Source organism: Phyllobates terribilis, unplaced genomic scaffold (assembly GCF_046119375.1).
Source record: "Phyllobates terribilis strain yellow unplaced genomic scaffold, ASM4611937v1 Scaffold_12__6_contigs__length_324123572, whole genome shotgun sequence".
In the NCBI taxonomy this organism is placed as follows: domain Eukaryota; kingdom Metazoa; phylum Chordata; class Amphibia; order Anura; family Dendrobatidae; genus Phyllobates; species Phyllobates terribilis.
Genome location: NW_027362772.1, coordinates 29977430 through 29993328, shown reverse-complemented (window position 1 = coordinate 29993328; position 15899 = coordinate 29977430). Strand labels below are relative to the sequence as shown.

The window sequence follows — 15899 nt, the reverse complement described above, 5'->3', positions numbered from 1 at the left end:
AAGCAATCTGCTAAACAATACCTTAACTGGAAAAATCGCATGTTTGTACATGGTGATAAGGCTTCCAAATTGATGATGTCCTTAATTACAATTAGGCAACCTATACTCATACTCTGAAAACCTCCAGCGGCCACCGTACAACAGATCACAACATAACATCAGAATTCTTAAAATACTATTCAAATCTATATAACCTTTTTCCTGACGAATATGCTCAAGAAAAAACTAGGAAACGTTTAGACATACAATCCTTCTTAACAAAACTCAAACTACCAAAACTTACTAAGGACCAACAAGCAGCACTTTCCAGGCCATTTGCTAAAAATTAGGTTAGGTCTATCCTGTCAAATAGCCCCAAAGGGAAGGCACCAGGCCCTGATGGTCTCCCTATTACATATTATAAGACCTTCTCCTCGATACTTAAACCCCACCTTCTCAATATGTGCAATGGAGTACTCCAGGATGAATCCTTTCCTTCCCAAACGCTTGAAGCCCACATCACCCTCTTACATAAAGAAGGTAAAGATCCTGAATGTTGTAGTAACTACAGACCGATTTCTTTATTAAACGTTGATCTCAAAACTTACTCTAGCATGCTGGCAAAACGTATAGCAGAATTTTTTCCAAAATTGATATCACCAGATCAAACTGGTTTTATTAAGGGAAGGGAGTATTGCTGCAGTACTTTATACACCATAAACTTCCACTGGTGCTCTTAGGCACCGATGCAGAGAAAGCTTTTGACAGGGTAGACTGGACCCTCTTACAAGACACACTTAATAGCTTTCATTTTTCTCCTGTTGTGACAACGGCAATACTCCAAAAGTACTCTCATCCCTCAGCTAAAATTAAAATCAACAATTCCCTCTAATCCTTTCACCATTCATAATGGAACAAGGCAAGGCCGCCCCCTTTCACCACTTTTATTTATTATGATGATGGAACCCTTGATTAAACCCATTAATTTATGTGAGGACATAGTGGGGGTCAATATCAATGGCATCCACCATAAAACCATGGGCTTCGCTGATGACCTTCTCATCTCAATGACACAACCCCACAAAGGGATCCCGGCCCTTATGCAGATTCTAGACAAATATGGTTCCTTGTCCAACTTCAAAATAAATCTTTCCAAATCTGCACTGGGAAAAAGCATACCAATACACACCATAAACCACTTTAAAACCCAATTCCCATTCAGATAGTCAGAAAGTCAACACTTATTTGGGCATCAAGATTAGTGCATCTTATAAAGACTTATTTAAACTTAACTATAAACCTCTTCTTGTTACAGTCCCAGACTACATCAAGAAATGGAGGGCTCCTTATCTCTCTTGGTTTGGTAGAAAAAACCTAATTAAAAGCGTTCTTTTACCCAAATTAATTTAACTTTTTCAAATGTTTCCCATTTCTCTGTCCAAAATATACTTATCCAAAATTAACTCACTCTTTTTTAATTACATTTGGAACAAACACCAACCAAAATTGAACTCTCTAGCTTTATTGCTCCCCAAGAGATCGGGCGGTATGGGAGTACCCAATATCCATAAATACTACCAAGCCGCCATATTCTCCAGAACTACAAATTGGATCAGAAAACCGGGGGAGAAGCTATGGCTCTCCATAGAAGAACATATGTCACCTATACCACTGCATTGAATAATACTGTCTAAACTCATTTTAACACATAAAATTACATTTCACAACCAACTAACCCACACGATGGTCAAACATTGGTTAACAGTCACTGACGCTTTAGCTCCCCTCCTATCTCCATTATCTCGAGCATTGGACTTCCTCATCCCAAGCTTAGGAAAACCCAAATCACTTATTGCAGAAAGACATATAGAAACCTCCCCCTTAATAGAGCAATTACTGAAGGATGGCTCCTTCGTCACCTTCCAAGAAATGAAAACCTTGCCTACAATGTCCAACTTTAATTTTCTCCATTACGAATCCTTAAAAAAGGCAATTCATCAAGCCTTGATAAAGGGAGATACCTCTAGACCACTCACTGCTTATGAATCTCTTTGCGCACAAACAAACCCGGCAAAGATAATCCTCTCTTCTCTCTATAACATCTCACTCTTGAAGGCTATTTCTCAGAAGAGAGCATTCTTGTTAAAATGGGAAAAGAGTTAGGTATCTCTTTTACTGATCCCCAAATCAAACAAATATACAATTTCTCACATGGTCCTTCACAATGTGTCAAGGTTCAAGAGAATTCCTATAAAATAATCTCTCAATGGTACACAACAACCATCCAGACTCATAAATAGTTTTCTACTACCCCAGACCTTTGTTGGAGGTGTGAAAAAGAAAAAGGATCATACTTCTAAATATGGTGGAATTGCCCGGTTATTCAAAGATTCTGGAAAATGATAGCTCAAACCCTATTTGAATTACTACACATATGCCTGAACTTAACCACTCAACAAATATTCTTAAACCTCTCAATTAAATCGAACAAAAAGTTTCCACCTAAATTAGTCTCTTTTGTTCTATCGGCGGGTAAGCTGCTCATACCACCTCTTTGGCGTACAGCTGATTTACCAAGCAAGAAGCAATTGCTTCTAAAAATCAACCAATTATTCCCAACTGAACAACTGGCAGCCTTGTCAATGCAAAATCTCACCTCCTTTCATTGGGGTTGGACTCCTTTGCAGAAATTTAGAAACTCTGCCTCCTACCTATCCTCTATCACATAAACCGTCTCAACATTTTAATATATGCTATTTTTATTTTTAACTTCTTCATACAGTGACTGGACCACTCCCCCCCTCTTCACTTTCCCCTCTCATTCTATTCCTCCCACCTTGTCTGTCCCCCCTTTTATATCCAAGTTTTCTCTCTCCTCATTACCCAGTTGATTTTTTGATTCTCTTCTTTTTTACACATCCTTATCCTTGTTTTACTAATATTGTCATTACTTATATATTGAGACAATTACGTCTCTCTTTTATGTTATACATTGATCGTATATTCAAATTGCATCATCTGTATTACTTTGTTTTGCTGCCATCTTCATGACAAATCCATGTACCTACATTTGAAATATTTAAAATTTGTTGTACACTTTTCTTTATGCGATTTGATTCTGATTGAAAAATGTGTGTATGTTATTTATCTGATATTTCTTTTCCTTCAATAAATAAAACATTGAAAACAAAACCAAAGACAAGAAGACTCCACCCTGAGATGCTAATAAATAGACTTTGATGATTATGTGGTGACTCGATGGATTCTGTCTTAGTCTAAACAGTAAAGTTGAAAATTCAGACTCAAAAAATAAAGGAAATATCATCATGTATTTGCTGATCAGAAAATAACTAGTCACATAAAAGAAATAAGAGGAACCATGATCATACTTCTCATCAAAAAAGTAAACCAAAAACAAGAAGACTCTATCGACTCCACCCACAGATGATGATAAAAAGACTTTGATGATTATGTGGTGACTCGATGGATTCTGTCTTAGTCTAAACAGTAAAGCTGAAAATTCAGACAAAAAATAAAGGAAATATCATCATGTATTTGCTCATCAGAAAATAACTAGTCACATAAAAGAAATAAGAGGAACCATGATCATACTTCTCATCAAAAAGTAAACCAAAAACAAGGTTCGAAAATTCTTCTTGATATGATTTTTAATTGAATTCTCAACAAACAAACATTTCTGTACTATATACATATTTCCCTTTTCTTTTTAAATACATTAAATTGGTGGTAAATAAACTTTGAATTTTTATTTCCTTGTGAGTAAGTTTACATTTTTTCACAATTCTTAATATCCTCCCATGCCCTACCTCAAATAATAAGTATAAATATGAAGCTCAGCTAAGATTCCTATATCATTTGAAACAACAAGACCTCAACGAACATTACTATTGCACAATACATGATGAGCTCCCTAATTGGAATTCTAAGCCTCCTGTCAACTCTTTCAGCAACAAGTAAGTTGTTAGATTTATTTTTATGGATCCATTAATAATATTAGTACTATAATGATTTAAAAAACATTAGATATTAAAAAATAAACAATAGTGAAATAATACTGCAAAAAAATAAATAAAATAACATTACAATTTTTAATTTTTTTTTTTATAATTATGACATTACAGGAAATAAATAAAAATGATACAATAGTAATTCAGAAATATTTTAATAAAAAGCTATATTACTAATTACAAGAATAATGCAGAAAAGAAAATCAATAACATAGTCTAAATCTAATAAAAAAAAGTCTAATAAAAAATACTATTAATACAAGATATAATTCAGTATATAAATAAAAAAATGTATCATTATAATATCCCTAAATATTATTATAATGCACAATTATGCTACTAGTAAATATCATAAAGCTAAATAATAATACTAAGAAATTACAAAACTATAATAATCTAAATTTAATAAATAATTCTGTTAATACAAATTACCAGAAATGTATAAAAATAATGCAATAATAATTTCTAAATATCATAGTGAAGTGCAATATTAATAATAGCAAGAATACTTAAGCAAAAATAAATAAATAATAACAGTACTAATAATAATAGTAAGACAATAGCAGAATAATCTAAATATAATACAATAAGCAATATTACCAATAATAAAAATAATGCATTAAAGAAGTAAATAGAAATTAGGCAATAACATGTAAAGCGCCATGGAATTAATGGCACTATAATAATAATAATAATAATAATAATAATAATGCAATAATACTAAATATTATAACATTATACAACATTACAAATAAATATAGCAGATCCAAAAAAATCTAAATATTGCAATAATAAAATATTGGAAAATTAGCATTTATTTGTTAATATATGATTATTTAAGCAATTTCAATGTAATAAGTGAACAATGTTCTGGTTTTGCGACATTTCTTTAGGCAACGCCCTCACCTGTACCCAGTGCGTTTCTACATCCGCTTCATGCTCAGGCAGCAGTGTGACTTGTCCTTCAGGCTCTACGTGTGGATCCTCATACACGGAAACGGTTGTTGGTGAGTTATATGATTGAGGACAATCTTTGGAGTGGAGCGTGGTGCTGTGGAGCGGTGTTCAATTGGATTTACATAAATAAAGCTTAATCATGGAAAAAGTTCTATAAACTTCTAATAGCCTTTTTGTTAAATTCCTCTCAATTTTAATATCTTTCTGGTTGTCATTAATCTTTTCAACCTAGTTTTTGAGTGCTCTGGTGAGACTCCGTATTCTTTCAGTTGTGGAAAACAGAAGTAGGCAGTGGCGTTATGGAACAGTGGAGGTGCAATACGCAGATCTAGGGCTGAGCTACAGAGAAAGAATAGATCTCTAAACCTACAAGCACAAAAAAGAGTCCAACTGTCCTTCATGTGATGATTTCTTGCTTTCACAATATCTGTACCATGTTACTTTAATAAATATCAGTCTCCTGTACAGTCTAAGCCCTTATGGTCAACCGGGTCCTCTCTCTCTTCTGTAGAGTGTAAGCTCCTATGATCAGCAGGGTCCTCTCTCCTGTAGATTGTAAGCTCTTATGGCCAGTGGGATCCTCTCTCTCTCTCTCCTGTAGAGTGTAATTTCTTATGGTCAACGGGGTCCTCTCTCTCTTCTGTAGAGTCTAAGCTTCTATGATCAGCAGGGCCCTCTCTCTCCTGTAGAGTGTAAGCTCTTATGGTCAGCAGGACTCTCCTGTAGAGTGTAAGCTCCTATGATCAGCTGGGTACTCTGTCTCTCTCCAATAAAGTGTAAGCTCTTATGATCAGCAGTATCCTTTCTCTCCCATAGAGTGTAAGCTCTTATTATGGTCAGTGGGGTCATCTCTTTCTCTCTCTCCCACCCATAGATTGAAAGCTCTTATGATCAGCAGAGTTCCCTCTCTGTCCTGTAGAGTGTAATCTCTTATGGTCAGCAGGTTCCTCTCTCCCACCTGTAGATAACAAGCTCTTATAGTTAAAGTGTTCCTTCCTGTCTTTCCTGTAGACTGTAAGCTCTTATTATGGTCAGTGAAGTCCTCTCTCTCTTCTGTAGATTGTAAGCTCTTATGATCAATGGGATCCTCTCTCTCCTGTAGAGTGTAAGCTCCTATGGTCAGTGGGTTCCTTCTTCTCTCTCGTTGAGTGTAAGCTCTTATGATCAGCTGGGTACTCTCTCTCTCTCCCATAGACTGTAAGCTCTTATGATCAGCTGGGTCCTCTCTCTCTCTCCCATAGACTGTAAGCTCTTATGATTAGCTGGGTCCTCTCTCTCCTGTAGAGTGTAAGCTCTTATTATGGTCAGTGAGGTCTTCTCTCTCACCCATAGATTGAAAGCTTTTATGATCAGCAGGGTTCTCTCTCCTGTAGATTGTAAGCTCTTATAGTTAAAGGGTTCCTTCCTGTCTTTCCTGTAAACTGTAAGCTTTCATTATTGTCAGCGGGGTCCTCTCTTGCACTCTCTCTCTCCTGTAGAGTGTAAGCTCTCATAATCAATGGGGTCCTCTCTCTCTCTCTCCTCTAAAGTGTAAGCTCTTATGGTCAGTGGGTTCCTTCCTCTATATCCTGTGGAGTGTAAGATCTTATGTTCAGCGAGGTCCTCTCTCTCCTGTAAAGTGTAATATCTTATGGTCAGTGGGGTCCTCTCTCTCTTTCCTGTAGTGTAAGCTCTTATGGTCAGTGGGGTCTTCTCTCTTTCTCTCCTATAGAGTGTAAGCTCTTATGATCAGCTGGGTCCTCTCTCTCTCGTTCCTGTAGAGTGTAAGCTCTTATGGTCAATAGGGTCCTCTCTCTCTTCTGTAGAGTCTAAGCTCCTATGATCAGCAGGGTCCTCTCTCTCTTGTAGAGTGTAAGCTCTTATGGTCAGCAGGACTCTCCTGTAGAGTGTAAGCTCCTATGATCAGCTGGGTCCTCTCTCTCCCTCACATAGACTGTAAGCTCTAATGATCAGCTGGGTCCTCTCTCTCTCTCCCATAGAGTGTAAGCTCTTATGATCAGCTGGGTCCTTTCTCTCTATCCAATAGACTGTAAGCTCTTATGGTCAATCGGTTCCTTCCTCTCTGTCCTGTTGAGTGTAAGCTCTTATGTTCAACGAGGTTCTCTCTCTCCTGTAAAGTGAAATATCTTATGGTCAGTAGGGTCTTCTCTCTCTCTCTCCTGTAGAGTGTAAGCTCTTATGATCAGCTGGGTCCTCTCTCTCTCTCTCCAATAGAGGGTAAGCTCTTATGGTCAATGGGATCCTCTCTCTTGCTGTCTCACTTTCTCTCCTGTAGAGTTTAAACTCTTATGATCAGCAGGGTCCTCTCTCTAGCGGTCTCTCTCTCACTCATATAGAGTGTAAGCTCTTATGTTCAACAGTGCCCCCTCTCTCTGTCCTCTCCCCATTACAAGCTTCCCAGTATTGAGATTAAGATGAATTTATTTGTCTTAAATCAATTTTTGGGGGTAAAAAAAGCTGGTGAATTTCAATATTGATTGATCATCTCATCTTTATTAGCCTGGACTCTAAAGTGAAGTGCTTTGCCTTTTAAAGAAGTGTTCCCATCCTATCATGTACAGTATGTCGACTGTGACCTGCTATACTCCGAAGCAGTGGTCACGCACGTGTGCCACCACTCATTTCAATTTCTATGGGATATGTGGACAGAGGCTTGGTGCCTTCTTACAAAGACCTATTTTCAGGATCGCCAGTTGTCCTTGCCATATTGCACTCCACAAACACCAAGCTGATGGATAGCTTATAAGTTGGTAAAATGGGATTCACCTTTAAGTATTCTGTACCACCAAAAGGTTAAAAATATAGATAGCAGTGTGTATATATATATCCCCTCCCACCCCCCAAATTTATCAGGAAACTGGGGATGCATCTTATAATCTGAAGGTAGCTTACTGGGGAGGGCAGAGTCGCTGCTTCAGGAGGCCGGCAGCAGGAATGGGGCGATGCTGTGGGCCCTGGGTTCTCATAAGATGTCAGCGCCCATGAGCGGAGTCCCCTTTCCCATTGATTTCCCTGCGGTGGGCTCCGGGGAAATAGGCTGCCAGAGGTGACACATGTGCAGATTGAGATCTCTGGAGCCGAGATCTGGTCTCCCGATAACTCAATCTGCACACGTGGGCATTTTCCCAGAGCCCACCGCAGGGATATCAATGAGAAAGGGGACTCCACTCACCGGCTCGTCCACCGCATCACCCCACTTCTTCTGCCACAAGCCTCATGAAGGAGCGACCCTGCTTGCTTTGACCACGCTCCAACGCGGCCGCACCTAGGTAAGCTACCGGTAAAATGGACTATAATGCGCACCACCATTTTATTTAAAACTATTTTTTTCCTATTTTTCTATGTTCCGGTGTGTCTTATTGTCCGCAAAATATATGTATGTATGTATAAACGAGTATTTACTCTATTGTACAAATAACGTATTTCACTCTGGTGAATCTCATCAGTCTTGTATTACATAAACAGTCATTGTGTAATACTTAATTTCCCCTGCGGGGGCTCTGCAGAGAAACTGGACGCGCACTGCAGGTTTCTCCATAAACAACAACTGATCTGTGCGCTTCACAACTTAGAAGTAGTTTGTGACCAGCTTTTTATGTAGAATCTTTTCTAGAAAGTAGGATTGTCTCATGCAAAAAAAAAAAAACTCTTGATTGTCAGTTGGAAAATTTTAGTATGTAAAAAATAACTTTTGTTTATTTCTAGGTGCACAGACTCAAGTGTCTTTCATCAGGTCATGCATTGCTCCAGCTCAATGCAGCTTCAGTGGTAGCTTGAGCATAAAGCAAGGATACATAAGGATGGGCATTTCCTGTTGCAACAGTGATGACTGTACTCCTACTACCCCTTCATGTAAGTCATCCTCTTCTGCCTCCTTCAACAAATGCCTGTAGCTTGAGAAGCAAATGGGCTCCAAATTTACAAGCACACCACACTGTTTGCAGTTCCTTATTAATACTTCTGCATAAAATTATAGTTTAAAGTGTGTTCTCGTAAAGCTTACATAATTCAGGATTTAATATGATCTTTTGAATGTGTTTAATCCATGCTATGTTTATTTGTCCTTGTTGCCTTATATTGCACTTCACCTTTATTAACTGGGTCTAATCTGCGGAGAATTGACTTTGAGTCGAAAATTCCTTAAATTCACAGGTCAACAGCCAAGAGATCCCATTTTATGCCTGTCATGTGCAGGGATAGGAGCTCAGAGTACACAGCATGGGAATAGAAAAAGTCTAATGCAATTGTGATCTACTAATGTTCCACTTCAGTGCTTATGTGCCAATTTTAAAATGGAAGTAATAGCCTCAGTACGTGAATGCTAATCTAAAGATTCAAGTGCTATATAGGGATGTGCTGTAGCTGTACAGTCACGCAGTGTGATTATATAGGGAATTGCTGTAGCTGCATAGTCGTGCAGTGTGTTATATAGAAAAGGGCTTTAGCTGTAGAGTTGCTCAGTAAGATATATAGGGAAGCACTGTACCTTCATAGCCACACAGTGTAATATTTAGAGAAGTAATGAAGCTGTATAGTCACTCAGTGTGATATTTATGGAAGTGCTGTAGCTGTATATTCACTCATTGTGATATAAAGAGAACTGCTGTAGCTGTATATTCACTCAGTATGATATATATAAAAGTGCTGTAGCTTTAAAGTTACTCAGTGTGATATGTAGAAAAGTGTTGTAGCTGAATAGTCACTCAGTATGTTATATATGGAAGTGCTGTAGCTGTATATTTACTCAGTGTAATATATAGACAGGTGATGTAGCTGTAAGCAATGTAGCTGTAGAGTCAAATAGTGTGATACATAGTGAAGCACTGTAGCTGTATAGTCACTGCGTGTGATATATATAGGGAAGTGCTAGAGCTGCATAGTCACTCAGTGTCAATGAGAATTGATTGATACTGCAGGAATACCTCTATTTCTGTTTTGCTTTCAGTAAAGCTAGCAAATTTGAATATCTAGCAATCTGCCCAACTTTAACTGAACTTTCCTATTTTTGGTTTTGTAATATCAAGAGAACATGACACCAGAGCAGTGGTGTATGTAACAAGAAAAGTTTCTATTAACCCCTTTACAACCTTGGAGTACGTTCAAGGTTGCATCCCTGCACTCCATGCTGGCTCCGGCCATAAGCCCACATGTTTCCGGGCACATGACTGCTGATCTGTACAGCTGTCATGTGCTCCTAACAGTTGCGGGTGGAATCACATCATTAGTCCCGTCCATCTCACATGACTGCGGTTCGCCAATGAGTTGGCATGACAACCCGTGATCTGCAAGAGACTCCTGCAGTTGTCATTACAGGGATGCTATGAGCGCTGCCCAGCAGTCGGCACTCATAACAAGTGAGCATTTCTGCTACACGCAGCAGCACTGAAGCTCTTCTGTGTGTAGCACAGGCAATCAGTAAATAGCAGCTTCTAGTCTCCCATGGAAACTATTGAAGCATACGAAAAGTAGAAAAAAATGTTGTTAAAAATATGAAAAAATATCTATAATATAATTGTCTAAGTGTCCCTCTGTCTGAAGCCTCTATAGACTGCCAATGTGCGATGCGCAGTCTAGCTCCAGAAAGAATAACGCATGGAGCCGTTACAGGTAAGAGGAATGTATGGCGCCGGAGATCGCGGTATGTGTAGACAATGAACGCATACCGTGATCTCCGGTGCCATACTTACATACTTACCTGACAGGGAGGAGCGTTGCCTCGGCGCTTCTCTTCTGGCCGGAGACCGGGGGCAGAGTGAAGGCGTCGGAATCGGCGCATGCGCATAGCACTATCCGGCGCCATTTTACTGAAGACACATTTGCAGTGTGTCTTCAGCAAAATGGCGCCGGACAGCGTGGTGCTCCAGAGCCACACTCCTTCCCCAGCCTCCGGCAGAACAGGACACAGCAGCGCTGGAGCCCAGGGAAGAAAGGTGAGTATAAGTGTTTATTTTTTTGTCTGTATGCAGCGTGAAAGGGATGAGGGGTGCCATACATATCAGGATTGGGGGATGAGGGGGCCACACATACCAGGATTGGGTGATGAGGGGGCCACACATACCAGGATTGGGGGATGAGGGGGCCACACATATCAGGATTGGGGGATGAGGGGTACTATACATACCAGGATTGAGGGATGAAGGGGCCACACATACCATGATTGGGGGGATGAGGGGACCATGCATACCAGGATTGGGGGGATGAGGGGACCATACATACCAGGATTGGGGGGGATGAGGGGACCATGCATACCAGGATTGGGGGATGAGGGGACCATGCATACTAGGATTGGGGGATCATGGGTACCATACATACCAGGATTGGGGGATGAACAGGGCCATGCATACCAGGATTGGGGGTGAGGGGACCACACATACCAGGATTGGGGGATGACGGGTGCCATGCATACCAGGATTGGGGATGAGGGGACCATGCATAGCAGAATTGGGGGTGAGGGGACCATGAATACCAGGATTGGGGGTGAGGGTACCTCACATACCAGGATTGGGGGATGAGGGGTACCACGCATACCAGGATTGGGGGATGAGGGGTACCATGCATTCCAGGATTGGGGGATGAGGGGTAACATGCATACCAGGATTGGGGGATGAGGGGTACAATGCATGCCAGGACTGGGGGATAAGGGTACCATGCATACCAGGATTGGGGGATGAGTAGTGCCATGCATACCAGGATAGGGATGAGGGGGCCATACATACCAGGATTGGGGATGAGAAAGCCATGTATACCAGGATGAGGGATTGGGTACCATACATACCAGGATTGGGGGATGAGGGAGTGCCAGGCATAACAGGATTGGGGGATGAGGGGTGCCATACATATCAGGATTGGGATGAGGGGTGCCATGTATATCAAATTTTGATGAGGGGTGCCATGTATACCAGATTTGAAATGAGGGGTGCCATGCATACCAGGATTAGGGATGGGGGGTGCCATGCATACCAGGATTTGGGATGGTGGGGTGCCATGCATACCAGGATTGGGGGAATAGGGGTGCCATGCATACCAGCATTGAGGGGTGAGGGGTACCATGCATACAAGGATTGAGGGGTGAGGGGTACCATGCATACCAGGATTGAGGGTGAGGGGTGCCAAGCATACCAGGATTGAGGGTGAGGGGTACCATGCATACCAGGATTGAGGGTGAGGGGTGCCATGCGTACCAGGATTGGGGGTGAGGGTGCCAAGCATACCAGGATTGGGGGTGAGGGGTGCCATGCATACCAGGATTGAGGGTGAGGGGTGCCAGGCATACCAGGATAAGGATGAGGGGTGCCATGCATACCAGGATAGGGATGAGGGCAGCACATAACAGGATGGGGGACAGGATTGGGGAGCACAAATACCAGGATGGGGGCAGCACATACCAGCTTGGGAGACCATATACCAATAAAAATGCTCGCCACCCGGGTGTAGAAAGGGCTCAATAGCTAGTTGATATATTAAAGTTCAAATCACACCCCTTCCACCCCATTCAAAATAAAACAATAAAAAAAATACACATATTTGGTATTGCTGCATTCAAAATCATCCGATCTATCGATATAAAAAATAATTAATCCAATCAGAAAATGGCCTAGCGAGAAAAAAATAATGTAAATCACACAATATAGTGAAGCCAATCGAGAGTGACTTCATAGCTTTTTTAAAAGCAGAGACAGGGAATGCAGTAGCTGTTTTGTGGTGAACTGGATAGTAAGAGAACGTCACAGCTCACCGATCAGCAATAGAAATAGGGAGGGAAACACTAAGGAAACTGTACCGATTGTGTGTGATAGCAAGATAGGTGTGTGAAGAGGATGGGATAGCATCATGCATGTCTTCCAGGGCAATTTGAAGCTTAGATAAACTTTTGATTTGCTAAGAAATGTTGGTGACGTTATCTATGAAAGTTAAGCAAAAAGAAGGGTGATTGATGATAGTTCTTCATGGGATAATAAATACCATTATGGTGTAAAATGTATGAAGACATGTAATTGTTTTACTTATTTTTTTCTCCTGTTTGACTTTAGTACCAGCAAGAAGCTCTACCCTTAATGGACAGGTGTGCCGAACTTGCGTATCTGCTGATTCTACCTGGTGTTACACTTCGGATACTGTACAATGCACCGGGGATGAGAATATGTGTCTTCTCCAAACAACAAAAATAACTGGTACCAAAAATAATTTCTTCCTTTACATCACTTCTCAAGAGGCAAATCATTTAGATACAATTTCTTGTTAACACTGAACTACAAAAAGAAAACACTTTTGGGCTCTAGATATTGTTCTCCGATATGTCCATTAGGAGTAAATCAATTAAGAAGAACTAAGAATTACTAAGAAATACATATAACCCATTTCATGCACCTGACTGACATTGAGAGCATACAGTAATAGGGACAACTGAAAGAAAAATTCCATTTTGTCTCTCGACATCTACGAGCTTTTCACACCTTTAATTTGGTTAAGGCTAAATTCACACATTCGTGTATTAGCATCAGATGGAAGTGGACCAATTTTTTCTCAGGTGTCATCCAAGTTGCTTTCTAGTTGCATCAGTTTTATTCTCATCCAATTTATTGTAACTGAAGGAGGTTGTCTGACCTTTTTTTAATCCATTGTCTCTTAACAATGTATCATTTAAAAATGGCTAAAACTCGAATAGATTTCTAGAGTACAAAGTCTATTTTACTAGTTTCAACCAGGTCCCACATATTCCCGTAGACTTTAGACGGATGAGAATAGGTCACGGTATGAGTCTCAGGGGTCAAAGGCACAAAACTGTTTTTAAGGTCTTATGTAGACGAGCATATAAATTAGATGTGAGCTTTACAATCTTTGATTGGATTGCACATGGAGAGCACACTAACCCATGTTATTCAATGGGGCTCTTCAGATGACCAATTTTTTCCTTGGTCGTGGTTATCCAATAGAAATAAATTGCAGAATACGCTATTTTCTTACAAATCTCAGATGAGACTCGCACATTCAAGTCTATGGGTATGTAAAAAAATCAGAATCCATACAAAACATCCAATTTTTACTATGCTGAATGACTGAAGATTTAATAAAAAGGAAATTTGGGTCTTTATAGTCAACAGGGCTGTTTTTTACTTTAGCAATCTTTTTATTCGATGCCGAATTATAATTCTAATAATTTACGTCTTTGCAGGATCACAGTCCGTGTCTACCGCACTTCGAGGTTGCTCAACAAAATCTATTTGTGATCTTGGCAGCCAGTCACAAACTGTTTCTGATATGTCAGTGGAAGTGAAATTTATCTGCACCAGTGGTGCCAGAAGTGTCCATACGTTTGTCCTGACTCCGGCCATCGTGTGTCTTCTTCTGCTGAAATTGTTCTACTAACTGTTTTAAATATCCTTAGAAAAAAATGCCAAATGTTTGCAGAATGAAATATTTTACATTGTTGCTTCAATTGCCAAACTTCTTATTTTTTTTAAATAAACTTTGGCTTTATCCATGAATTTGCTGGTGATCCTTCACTTGTAATACTACTCTTACTTTTCAAACTGTTAATCCTACCTCACTTTCATTAAAAGAAAAATTGTCACACACCGCACTCATTTACTGTATAGTTTTAGCTTTTCAAAGGACTATTATTTAATGGCCTTCGGCTCAATCTCGAGCCATGACAACTAGATGGATGAACTCTTTGTAGGAAGTTCGATCTTGTGCAAGCCTACATAGGTCCACCAGGATCCTCTCTGCCATTATCTTAATAGTATCGAGCCATTGGGTTGCTGGTCTTCCTCTTCGCCTTGTTCCTTCTATTCTTCTGACCATGATGTCCTTCTCCAGTGATTGCTCTCTTCGTATGATTCATCCAAAGTAGCCAGTAGCTTGGTCATCCTTGTCTCGAGTGACATGTCTGGCTTGATTTGTTTCAAATTTAATTTGTTTGTTCTTCTTTCCATCCATGGTATTGATAACATTCTTCTCTAGCACCACATTTCGAAGACATCGATTAATCTTCTTTTTTCTTATATCTATATTCTTTGATGCAGGTCCTTCTCACTGACTATTTATGAATTTTTAAAGAAGCTCCATTTATGATTTACAGATATTGCGGTCGTTAGACATCATATTGATGATCTTCAGGCCCCTTTGTGACCTTCTTCCAATGACGTTTTGATTGTGAGCCACACGTCCATGGCTCTTTATATGTTCAACCGATGGGCTCACAATCTGTATAATCTTTTTGTCCATGGGGGATATATATATATATTGTATATTGACTTACTTTTCCTTTTTCTGAGTAAGAATGACTTCCATTATCTGCCATTCACTATATCCCTGTTTCCTATTTCCTGCTGATGGAAGCACAGCACTCTGCGACACAGTGAAGTGGCCATTCCATGTGTCTGCATCGCGCTGTGTTCAATACAGCCTCCAGCCCTCTTACACTCTGTCTTTCTGATATATCACATACCTAGTACTATTTACCATTGCACATGCAGGCTTTCACTCTGGCGGCGTCCGGGGCAGAGCTCGTCGCCGCGGCAACGGAGTAGATTCCCCCCTCCCCTCCCTAGCTTGCGTACGGCGCACCTGTTTGCCCGCGTCATCGCCAGAGGCGGAGCCCCGTTATGCGAGGAATTCTGATTGGCTTAATCGCATACATAAGGTGTTCCCCTCCTTCACAACAGCCATGCCTCCTGACGAAGCCACTTCCGGGCGAAACGCGTGTCAAGGCTACCACACCCCCCCAGCATCTCAGTGCACACTGCCTTAGATCACACTGATATGGCACAAGGTAATGGAAATCTCATAGAGCTGCTGCTCTAGATTTGACAATAAGGATATTCTTACAGTGTAACCTCTGAATTTATAGTCTATTATGGCTTTTTTTCATGCTACATGCTATACCCTTCATTGTCACTGATTCACCTTATAAGATACTGCCTTGAACGTTAA

At 40.3% G+C, this 15899-nt stretch overlaps 1 protein-coding gene and 1 long non-coding RNA gene across 2 annotated transcripts in view; one reads left to right on the top strand and one right to left on the bottom strand.

Moving 5' to 3' along the window:
- LOC141171982 (uncharacterized) overlaps positions 1-15899 on the bottom strand; it is a 152065-nt gene that overhangs the window by 74966 nt on the left and 61200 nt on the right. The window contains exon 2 of the long non-coding RNA XR_012252403.1: positions 4914-5058. This is a non-coding gene — a long non-coding RNA (uncharacterized lncRNA). The remainder of the gene's footprint in view (positions 1-4913; positions 5059-15899) is intronic.
- On the top strand, positions 3862-14330 carry LOC141171981 (phospholipase A2 inhibitor and Ly6/PLAUR domain-containing protein-like). The gene is made up of 5 exons (XM_073655731.1): positions 3862-3953; positions 4901-5014; positions 8670-8816; positions 12995-13135; positions 14137-14330. Exons 1-5 carry the CDS (start codon positions 3899-3901, stop codon positions 14328-14330), a joined length of 651 nt encoding a protein of 216 aa, XP_073511832.1. The 5' UTR covers positions 3862-3898.

Excerpts from the sequence above, each read along its gene's own strand:
- LOC141171981 (XM_073655731.1), top strand. The coding sequence starts at position 3,899 with ATGATGAGCTCCCTAATTGGAATTCTAAGCCTCCTGTCAACTCTTTCA. Across the intron at positions 3,954-4,900 it reads GTCAACTCTTTCAGCAACAA|GCAACGCCCTCACCTGTACC; the intron begins GTAAGTTGTTAG and ends ACATTTCTTTAG. Across the intron at positions 8,817-12,994 it reads TACTCCTACTACCCCTTCAT|TACCAGCAAGAAGCTCTACC; the intron begins GTAAGTCATCCT and ends GTTTGACTTTAG.